At 44.0% G+C, this 11829-nt stretch overlaps 1 protein-coding gene across 1 annotated transcript; it reads right to left on the bottom strand.

The window, feature by feature from the left end:
• Positions 1 to 1051: 1051 nt before the first annotated feature.
• Positions 1052 to 7704, bottom strand: TMEM254 (transmembrane protein 254). Its single transcript, XM_084210072.1, has 4 exons — positions 7578 to 7704; positions 5937 to 6040; positions 4704 to 4763; positions 1052 to 2556 (listed from the first exon to the last, which is right to left on the bottom strand). Exons 1-4 carry the CDS (start codon positions 7677 to 7679, stop codon positions 2436 to 2438), a joined length of 387 nt encoding a protein of 128 aa, XP_084066198.1. The 5' UTR covers positions 7680 to 7704; the 3' UTR covers positions 1052 to 2435.
• Positions 7705 to 11829: the final 4125 nt, after the last annotated feature.

Below are 11829 nucleotides of genomic sequence, written 5' to 3'. Positions count from 1 at the left end.
TTATTTCTGGGACTAGTCTGGAGAAATGCTTATGCCTGGTACAACCAGCAGCGTTTCCAGAGAGCCCAATGAAGCCAGGAATGTATCTTTGAGAGCTGAGGGAGGGGCTGACCTGTATTCGTGCTCCAACTGTCTTTTAAAAATAATTTTGCAACATATTAAGGGCATGTTTATCTCACTGTGCTGTTAAGGGCACTATAAACACTTAGAAAATATATCTCAATATTATTTTCAGTCTTGTCATGTTGTGGGTTTGTTCCTTTTCCATAAGGTCAGTCAGCATTACCTATCCCCTGCTCCTCAGGTTTGCAGTTGGGATTGCAGTGTGAAGCCTCCAAAACTTGAGCAAACAGGCATCTGTGCTGTTTACAGCTCTGGGACAGAGGCTGACGGCAAAGACTGGTTGGTTTCTGTTTGGGTTTTTATTTTTGGGGATGCTTTGTGGGTTTTTTAAACAAATGTTAAAACTGAACTGCTGCAAAGCAAAGGTTGGGGCGAGAAAGTGTCTGAAGGTGGATGAATACCTGGGAGTTGCATTTCTAGAATCTTTGATAAGCAATGCCCAGCAACCTCCACAGAGAAAACTGCTGAAAATTGTCATGCCAAACAAAGATCCCAGAGAGGCTTCAAAAAATGGGGCTGATGCCAGTGCCTGGCTAAAATTTGTTCTAACTTGGTCATTTTTTTAAACTAAGGCAGTACATATTTTTTTCCACTGTAGCTTCCTTGGGCTGCACTGTCTAATTAGGGGGAGTCTGAGAGGATGTGGTTAACTTCTCAGAGCTGTGATTTACCTGTAGCCACTCCAAAGCCCAGCAGAAAGGGCTGAGAGTGAGCCTGAGCAGTGCTTGGAGTGCAGCCCGGCCATGGGAAGGGAAGGCAGTGTTGTGTCAGTGATGGGACTTTGGAAAGCTGATCCTGCATGTTCTAAGTGTGAACACAGATATTGTGTCAAGAAGGTGTCTATGTATTTTGTACGGGCATTTTAGTTCTAGGCTGTATTAAAAACAACTTCTTCACTTTTTAAAAATCTTTATTCCAGGGTCACAGACTAAGACAAAAGGTTACAGTAAAACATAGCTCAGGCTCTTGACATTTCTGTTGGATTTCTAGTCACTAAATGAGTTTCTACTTCTCTTTAAAATATTTAAGTTAAACAGTTTTCCATTAGACAACAACAACACCCAAATGACAAACCGACCACCATTTCAAAACGTTCAGTTCTCCATGCTTTTAGTACCCACTGAAAGCAAAAACTTTATGTATCTGTGCTTGAATAAGGCTTCCCACATAGAAGTGTTACAGCCTGTGGGTACTGCACAGTTACTCGATACCACCTTGTGGAGCTCTTAGAGGGTAAAAATCAACATTTTCTTACCCTTTCTTCCAGAACAGTATCATGGCAAGTGGCATGGTAAAACTTCTCCCCACACCAAGGTTAGTACTTTAAATAGATATTCCTTTTAAAAGTGCTAAAACTACACAGGCTAAATTCTTGTTCAAATATTCAAAAGTAAAAGACAATCTGATGGAAGACTCACTACACATACAGGAAATACTCTTGAGGTGTGCTTTTGATGGTCTCTCAACCATAGGTTTTGAAGGCCAGCACCTGGGAACCAGTGGTATATGTTTATTCACTGCATCTAATTTCATTGCCAAATATCAACTTTTCAGCTATATTTTTGATAGATTTTTTTTTTCTTCAGATAATAAATCACTTCTCAAAAAAGCTGCCCTCAAAGCTACTTTATACGATAATAACTCATAACTTAAAATCTTCATTACAAAGATGAGGTCATGCTGCATGAATTTTAAGGCACTTGTATTAAACCAAGTTAAAGTGCTTCATGTATCCAAGCTCACTGTCCCTCAGCCTGAGCTGAGACCTGGTCTTTTCAATGTGCCTGCAGCAGTACAGTGGTCTGTCCTCTGTGGAACAAAATAAGCAGACAAAACAAAGTGCAAAGAGCAGGCTTTAACAACAATGTCAGTCCCATAGAGAAAATATAGGGAAATTTAAATCCTATTACAAAACAGGTGCAAGCTGCCTTGTAGCTGTCAATAACCCTCCCTGTTGTAGAAGAACAATTCTCCTCGTGATAAGGTAATTTATCAACCACTGCTACCAGCTGTCAGTGACAGAGTATACATGTCAAAATCTGCAGAGGAGCAACTTTTGGCTTCTTGCATAACAAATAGGATTACAATTTGGCAGTGCCAAGACTGAAGAGTTGATTTTCCACTGAACTATCCACAGAGCCCCGTGAATTTTAATTGTGTTGCTTAGTAAGAGGAGAGCTGCTTGGGTAGAAGGGCACTGCATCATGCAGCAGGAATGTAATTTAGCTAATTACAGCACCTAGATATGTGTGTGGGGGTCTTTTCAGAAAAATGAGAATAAATATGTGAGAGGTGACCTCCTGCATTGTCTTCTAGTACTGCTTCTTGTCTGCAGGCTTGTAAGACACCAGGAGACCAAAGGAAGCATATCCAAATAAAAGGGTCTGAACAAACCACTGAAACTGAACAGCTGGGTCAGTGATTCCTTTAGCCCTGTAACAAAAGCACAAGATGTGTCAAAAAACTTATGCTCCTGCAGGCTGTACTGCTACTTATAAAGTAAGGTAAGCTATCTCTACCCATCCTTGAGATTCAGACTGGATTAGAGCATTTCAGTTTAGCACATTAGTTTCCATCTACTGAGACATTTCTTGTGCTAACTATACATACCAGTTCTTGTGGTTTTAGAATTTTAAGCTACTTATTGAACAAAAATTCTTTCAGACATTCTATGTATACAATTTCCTCAACAATATATAAATTGCAATCTCCATCTGTCCTATTTGAAATTACTTATCCCAGAAGTTTGTGTGCAATGAAGCAAGAAACTGGAGTAGCTCAAAACTGATCTTAAAACACAAGTCTGAATATTATTTCTTGCTGACTGTGTTAGTCACACTATGCTGTGGGAGACAATGCTGGCAGGGCAGAGACCTGACAATGACTGTGTGATGGGGGATGGAGAAACACTGGTACCTGAGTTTGTGGCTAGACAAAGGAAGGTAACAGGGCTGAAGGCACTTAATTTATGAAGAAGAGGCCTTCCTGTGTTAGTTTCAACATAACATACATGACTTTTTCTATATGATACAGAAAATGTCATTTTCTCCTCCATTGTTCTTGAGAAGTACTCCTACTGAAAGGAACAAGTATAAACACAACAGCAAACCCAAGGGGTTTCACATTTCCTGTAAACAATTCCATAGCTCTGGGTTTTTTTTGTTTATAATCCCAGCTTCAGTGTTTTCAAATTAGTGCAAAACCTGGAGAACAAGGACTTAAGAAATTTACCTCTTGCTACAAGACAAGCTTAATGAATAGACCATGTGCAGCAATACAGGCCAAGAGCCAATGACAGTACTATTGCTGATTTACAAATTTGTATCTGAGTCCTCACAGTGTTCTTTGTGCCTCCTTTGTGATGTTGCCAAGTAGATAGAACTTTGACATAAGTAAAAGTAAATGGTGTTTGGTGCTCACAGAAGTACAACTGTCAGGTAATCTAAAGCAGCACTCCTAATGAGATAATGATGGGCAGCCTATCTCTGCTTTTTTTTTTTTTGTGGGTTTTAACACTATTCTGCAAAACTTCATTAGTAAAATTAACTACAATAAACTCATTTGGTATGTTCACTGGTAGTCAGGTTTCCTCATACTTAAAAAGAATTGGCTTAGACCCAGATACCCATCTATTTGTACACTCAGTCTAAAATGGGAGTCTGATAAACACTAAATTTTTACTAACTCTCAATTTGAAGGCAGAAATTATTCATCCATATTCTACTATCTTAAAAAAAAAAAAAAAACAAAAAAAAACCCAAAAACCCCAAACAACTTATGCAGCGTTCCATGAAACAAAATCCTGTTGCTTCCAAGAGCTGTCACCTGAGAAGCCTGGGACAGACAGCAGTGAATGACCCAAAGGAAGTGAAAACCCATCATGGCAAACAGACTGGCCTGACTCTGCAAAGCATGAGAACCCAATGAGTGCCTACATTCTTCTGAACTACTGCAACCACAAGTGCACAGAAGGAGGATGTGTTTGGACAGCACTCCTTTGCAGGTACGTGGTTATCCTAACCTAAGACTCAGATGGCCTTGCTTGTATGGTCTGACTAGTTCAAGGTTTTTATCCCAGGGACCTGCAGATGCAAGTAGATCTGAAAGAGTCCCCAAATGAAAGCGCCCAGTTGTGTTCCCACAATACAAGTGTGATTGTTTAAGCGTGTAATTAGCAGTATCGAAATCCTGATGGGGTAAGATCTGATAAAATTCTAACACCTGAAGTTATCAGACTATTTCTACACTGTCTGTTGTTCCCTCTGCCTCCTGAGCAGCAGTGTTACCCAGCGAACAGGGAGTTCAGAGGCTGCCAGACAAGCTCTGGCAAACTTTGCTGCTGCCACTTCTGCAAGTTACCAGCCCTTAGTTTTGCTGCCCTGAACAACAGTAACCACTGGGAGAAGTGGCAGCAACCAACTGTGGAGGACAGCAAATTATCACTGCAGCAAGAATTTTACCAGCATCCTCTGAATTCACTGATGCTGAGAACCATCACAATCAGTCTGTAGCTAATGTTACTTGATTCAGAAACACCTTACAGAGAACCTGTGTTGGAGTGAGAGGGGGGAACAACTTACTGGCATAACTTAATACCGTAGAGGGCTTCCACTATGTGAATCAACCAGGATATCCAGAACCTGGTGGAAAGAAAACATGGTTATTTTGCTGAAAATTAGGGAGAAGACTGTTGTATCAAAGATGCATTATGCAGAGAATATTAATCTGGAAGCACTGCAGCGATAACTTATTTTAACCTAGAAAGGAAGGGGTGTTTTTCATCTTGAAAAAAACCCACAAGTGTACACTTAAAAGGAACTGAAGCCCACTGAGAAAATCAGAGCAACTGTAACTTGTGACCTGCTATTTGAAGCATCCACTAGGCTTCCAAAATTCTCAGCACTCAGATTAAGCCAAAAAGCCAAATGCTTAGTGAAAGCAGTACAAGTTAATCTTAGTTAAGCATGCAAAATCTATCCTTTTACTTACATAAGTATTTTTAATGGTCCTAAGGAGCTACTTAAGTTTTTACAGATTTAGTTCTATGAAAACAACTGTGTGTACATGTTCAGAATATATAATGTGACTTGATAAGCCACACTTGGCCTACTAATTTTTATATAAAAGCTTTTGTAGGAAAAAAAAAAGACAAGATATTCAGTTAGGATCAATTCAACACCTTGCTAAAGCAAAAGATGCTCTGAGAAAAGATGAACGTTCTCTATTATACATGGTAAAATAAACAAGACCTACTGATTTTTGTCTTTACAGGGAGTCAGCGAGGTCAAGGAAATATTTTCTGGTCTTTTGTTAATTACACTAGCAAAAACTAAGTTTTGTAACCCAGCAAAATAGCACTATGCAGTTTGTTCAGCAGATTATTTCTCATGTAGATCAGGAGAAGTGAGTATCGGGGCAGAAAATGTTCTTTAATTGAAGCTGGATAAGAAAGATTCCTAAAGAAAGAATTGGACTGCTCGAGTAACTGCTAGAGAAGAAAAAGACTTGCAGTAGATGGTACAAGTATAACTTAGGACTAATAACTGTCATCAAAAGTAGTATCTTAACATTTTTCCCTTTCTTGTTAAGCCATCAGTGATGCCAAATTCAAAGTTGAATTTTTAAAGTATCAAACTGGTCTTAGCCTGTCTAGTCCTCTACATACTTATTACCCCACACCCTTAATTGTAATAAGCTTGAAAGGAGAGTCTTTAAATCTAATTAACAACTGGGTTACAGGAAAGCCTGTTAACACAGACTAAGTACAAGAGTCAGAGAGAGGCAAAATAATTACATAGTCAAATCCAACTTACCCGTAGCATACCCATTTGTGGTGGTGTTCCACTAAATAGTTAAGGAACGTACCAAATAATCCCAAGTAACTATAAGGTATAGTTGAAGGCCAAAGTGTTACCCACTAAAAAAAAAGAAAAAAAAAATTATCTTACTTTAAGGTAGAAGTAACCTTGAAGTATCAGTTTAACCTTCAAAATAGCTTTATTTTTGAGCCCCATGAGTTCAGAGCTCATTTATTCATAGTACTTAAATTCTTTCATTCTATTAACTTTGTCCCAGGACCATATTATTCCAGTAGCCTTTGAAAGATTCCAACTAGGAAATTTCTATTCCTTGACATACCAGCTGCCAAGGCGATAAGTTTAAGGTTGCTGTCTGGGTACCAAGAGTGCATCTGCACGTTAAGTGGTATTTAAGTTCTAAGCTCATTACCTATTAGACATGGAAGCTGCAAAACCTACATTGTCTTTGTCCTGAAGAAGTTAATCTGAGGCAAGTGACCTGAGAAGGCCAAACAGTGAATACACTGTTTAGGAGGAATAACTATCTAAAACTAGGGGATTAGTCTTTCTTTCATCCCCTAAAAAAGAAAATGTCAGATTTTTGTTTATTTTTAACAGGGCACAGAAGAAAGCTGAGCACAAATCCCAAGACCAGAGATGCAGAATTTCTTTCCCGGTTTCCTTCCTGTCACAGAGCTGTCCACGGTGTTTAGCACTGTGCACACTGATTTCCACAAGCTGAGAGGAGAAGCAGGCAGTGAGTGATGAGCTGTGCACTTTAGAAGCCCCTAGGGACCTAAGGTTAGCGCCAGGCCAAAGTTCACGCTGTCTTATCTTGCTTCTGGTATCGACGCTGCAGTTTCTCACTATACGTAAATTTAGCTATGCCAAAGATGCGGCAAGGTGATGGGTTCAAACAGGGAATCTGCTTAAAGCTCTTTCTGTTTCTTGAAACAGCCCAAAAACTGCTTTGTGAGTGACTTGACGTGCCTTGACTATCATTTTTACAGTGGTGGTTCTTAAGTGTAGAAAATCTGTGCAAACAGAAAATTGCAACATGTGAAAGTCAAGGGACGACTTTCATAAACTTGTCAGATACATCAAAAAGCCATTAATACCCCTGCTCCAGTAATCCAAACGAACTTAGCTGAAGTCTGTTTTTGGAAATTAACACAACGCGGTGACAGAACTCGCGTGTTTTCCAACACCACCAGTTGGTACAGCCTGTGCCCAAAGCCCTCACCTGTACAGGCACCTTACGGACTGACACAGCTGTCCCGGAGCGAGCTGTGCTGATGCTCGGTGCCTCAGCTCCCAGAGCTGGGAATGCTGCAGCCCCTTTCCCGGGGCACCTGCCCCGCAAACCCTCTCTGCTGCCGCGCCCGGGACGCTCTGACCGGGCCCGGGACGCGCCTCCAGCGCCACGGCCTCGCTTCCCTGCGCAGACCAGCTGCTTTCTCCTCACTCTGGCCTTCCTGCATGGCTCTGTGCAGCCTCCTCCCTGCCTGGCCAAAGCAGCACCTCTAGTTTCCCTTCTCTCCCCGTTTATTTTAGGGAGCGGCATTTCCGCGGACACGGTGCAGGGAACCTGATCCACGCACCCGGCGGTTTCTGACCTCCATCCCTCCCTCCCTCCCTCCCCGCGCCGCTCCTTACGCCGAGGAGGATCATGCCGCAGATGATGGCGACCATCCAGATGAGCCGGGAGCGCTGGAAGTGGCAGCTGCCATCGCGGCCGCGCTCCGCCGCCGCCGCCATGCCGCCGGGCCGCGCAGTGAGCGGAGGCCGCGCCGCCGCCGCTAAGGCCGGGCTGAGGGGGGCGGGGCCGGGGCGGGCCCGGCGGGCGGAGGCGGAGGCGGCGGCCTCGCCCAGCGCCGGGCGGGCACTGCCCTCGGGTCCGGGCGGGGGGCAGCCCGGCACCGCCCGCCCGGCCCTGCAGGGAGCCCCGGTGTGACCGAGTGTCGCCTCCCGCTCTTGGCCTCTACAGGGTTGCTGCTCGGCACAGGCTGAACATGAGCCAGCGGGGTGCCCACTGGGCTGTGAAGGCCAATGCCATCCTGGCCTGGATCAGCAGTAGTGTGGCCAGCAGGACCAGGCAAGGGATTATCCCGCTGTGCTTGGCATTGGTGCTGTGTCCAGTTCGAGGCCCCTCAGTTTGGGAAGGATTTTGAGCTGCTGGAATGCGTCCAGAGAAGGGCAGCAAGGCTGGGGAGGAGTCTAGAATACAAGCGCTGTGAGGAGCAGCTGAGGGAGCTGGGGTTGTTTAGCCTGGGGAAGCCTTATCACTCTGTACAACTGCCTGAAAGAAGGGTGTAGCCAGGTGGGAACTGGTCCCTTGTCCCAGGCAGCCAGTGGCAGGACAAGAGGACATAGTCCAGAACCACACTAGGGCAGTTTGGGGTGATTAGACACCGAAACGGGCTGCGCAGGGAGGTGGCGGTGTCACCGTCCCTGGAGGTGTTTAAGAAAAGACTGAACGTGGCACTCCGTGCCATGGTCTAATTGACAAAGTGTTTGGTGTTTGTGGTGTTCGGTCACAGATTGCTTTTCCAACCTAATCGATTCTGCGATTCTGTACCGAACGCAGCGTGGAACAGCACAGAAGTTGGAGTGATCTTTTCAACTCGACTCCTTGCTACTTTACTGCAGGGTTTGCTTAGGGGTGAGAAATGCAGGAAATGGGGCAATCGCAGCAATGCGGCCCGCGATGCGCCCCCGGCTCCGGGGCAGCCCCGGCCCGCGCCGCAGGGACCGGAGCGCCCTCTGGTGGCGCCGAGCGGGGCTGCGGGCCGGAGGCGGCTCCCGAGTGTCCCCGGTGCCACCCGGAGCGCGCGGGACTGTCCCTGCCGCAGCACAGCCCGGGTCGCAGACTGCAGTGGCGCTCGCTCCTGGGGTAAAATAAACAGCTATTGACCTTCCTACCACTGGGCGGTTCAGTCGTTATCTAGAACAGTAGACAGTACCTTCCCTTTTAAAAACTGGAAATTCAAAGCGTATTAAATCCAGCATTTTCTATTCTGTGCCCCTTTGGAAATGTGGTCTCGGTGATGAGTCACCAGGACCTTGGGAAAGGTGCTCAGGGGTAGAAACGTTGGGGAGTGGGTTGGGCAGATTTATGCTTTTCCTTTGAGCTTTGCTACTTGTTTGCTTGGCATGACTGAGAGTGTATACACACTGTAAAATGTTGGCTGTGCTCTTGTTTCTCCTTTCATGAAGGCTAAACACACTGCTCCATTAATTACGTGTTAAGAACATACCTGCCCTTTCCCCCCCCCCTTTTCTTTTTTTCCCTTTTTCTGGGGTGTTCTTTGGAGATTACAAGAGAGGGGTAAAAAATCCTGCTGTGGTAGAACTTGCTGGAAATCCCATCTACAAAACCCAGTGAGGTTGGCTATGTAGACTTAAACCTGATTCATAAATTTCCCTGTGTTGCTTTGCTGATGCAGAAGAGAAGAGTGCGTGGCCCCACTTATGTCTTAGTATCTGGGAGAAATTTCTGAAATTAAACTTTTTGTGTTTTTTTTTTTTCTCCCGGGTTTGTTTGGTGTGCTTTGCTTCAGTTTGTTTTTTAGTAGCCCATTCGTTAATTTCTTCCTCTTTAGAACATTGTACACAATTGCTTCTGCCTGCCAGTAATGCCGTGCCCAAAGGTGGAGCTGAGATCCTGATCCGGGCCGAGCTTTGTGGTAGCAGAGCCTGGGACGGGCCCGCACCAGGAGAGCCCACCTTGCCCGGCCCAGGACCATCCCCGCGGTCACAGCGCGGCCCGTGTTTGGGCACGCAGCCAAAAAGTGCCCGGGGCCGAAGGGATGCACTCAGTGCAGGGCTGCTGCGCGGCGGTGACTGCAGAGGGCGGTGGATGCACAGCAAAGGCACGGGCTGTCAGCGCTGGCTGTCAGCACTGGCTGTCAGCACCAGCCGCTGCTGCTGCATTTGCTTCGTTACACTGGCCTTGGTGGCCAGGTGGGGTCAGAGCCGGTGTCGTGTCACCCGTACTGCCACACTCCAGTGAGGACCGCCCGCACCGTGGGCAGAGGACGGGGAGTTGGCTTACTTTTGTTTCTCTTTTGCCAAAAATAATTGATATATCTTTTTATCAAGTTATACTCTTCCAGCTTCCCGTGGGGCAGCAGCCCCCACTCGCTGCCAGCTCTGTTGACTGTCATGGGTAGCTCTACCAGCCCTGGCATCTCGCAGCCTTGGACCTGAATGTGAAATAGTTCATGAAGGCAACTCCCTGCTCAGGCCTTTCTTGGTGGCTGGACATTCAGAGATTCCATTTCTGATCCAGGACAGTGTCTTTGACCTGACTTTTTAAAACAGGCTATTTCTCTTGACAAAGAGAGGAGTCTTTAGAGTATTTAAGAAGCTGAATATAGTTCCAGTTGTAATAATCAAAAGCCAGAAGACCTGTAGCATCATCTAGTCTGGCCAGCACACGCCATTAAATATTACCTTGTTTCTCTGAATAGAGGTCAGTGACTTGCACTTACAGGATACGTTTCAAGGATCATTTTGTCTTTCTTTCAAGGTGTCATAAAATAGAAAGTCCACAGCTATCAGTGATTAATCTTTTTTGTGTTTCTTAGGTGTTGTTAGATGCATCTTGATGACTAATTTTGAGGGAGTAATTTCCCAGAGTAGCTGAAAAGCTTGCTCTATCATATTTTGCAAAGGTTTGCAATTCTGCCTTCATATTTTTGACAGATTAGTTATCTTTGTGGCTTCAGCATTGGAAATGTTATTTGTCAGTGAATTGCATTTATTGACAGGTATAATCTAAACTTGAAACAACAAATCCCAAACACTGTTATGTGAATTTTTGAGAAAATGCAGAACAAATTCACTTTGCTGCATTTACAGAAAATAAAACTATTTTACCATAACTTCTGAGATTTCTACTTTGACAACTGTTGCCTCTTCAGTTTAGAAACATTTGCTATCTCTAACTTAGAGATATTAGCTATCTGACGTCCATCGGGAAGTACAAAGGGTATTTGCCAGGTAGTCGGCCTCTTTTGTTTGGTGTTCTCGGTGGATGCCAGAGAATAGATAGAGGCACGTTAGCTCTTCCCTGTCTTTTAAAATTCCTTAAAAAAAAAAGGAGGGGGAGGGAGGGAGGATTAGTCAAATTCAGAACAAATTTTATGGCATGAGTCATCATGCTAGAGTCAGTGAGGTGACTTGTTTAAACAGCAACTTTCTTTAAGGATTGGGCTTTTCTTAGGAAGTTACTTGGAAATAAACTGGAGCCTATTTTAAACTGGATTTGAAGCTGATATAAAAGAGATGGGATCTGTTCAGGGAAAGTCACTAAGGAAATAGAATTATCAACAGGACTTTTTTTAAAATCAGAGCTAAATGGCACAGTGCTATAATGAAACCACTGCAAGCAGTGTCTGGTTCCTAATGTAGCTAGTTAACCGGTCATTTTTAATTTTTAGTGGGGACTCAGAATTGTATCCCCCTTATCTTTTAGTTCTAAGACTAGAGAAGCTAAGGAAAAGAATGGTATATTTTGTGTTGCAATTTGACAAGCATTACATTCTTAGGTTAATGGACAAGATTTTCAACAGATTCCCATACTTACAGGAAATGTTGAGTGTAATGAGATGTGCATAACAGGAAACAATGTGCTATAGTAATTCTGTTTGATACTGTGGTGAATAGCCTTTGCAATTTGGAGTGAGTTAACCTTTGAATATGTCTGCTGCATCCTTCTCCTTTGTCATTGGATTCCTTGGGTGTTTGATAAAACTACTTCTATCATATTTCAGACACAATTATGAGCATAATTCAAGTCTTGGAGATTGTGAGCTGTAAAGGTCCCAGCTAAATACTTTATTCTTTGCAAAGATTAAGAACTAGGTAACACCTATAAGTCATAAACATGAAATTCTCATTGATT

This window comes from Fringilla coelebs (assembly GCF_963513975.1).
Source record: "Fringilla coelebs genome assembly, chromosome: 8".
In the NCBI taxonomy this organism is placed as follows: Eukaryota; Metazoa; Chordata; class Aves; order Passeriformes; family Fringillidae; genus Fringilla; species Fringilla coelebs.
This window is presented reverse-complemented; position numbering and strand designations above follow the sequence as displayed.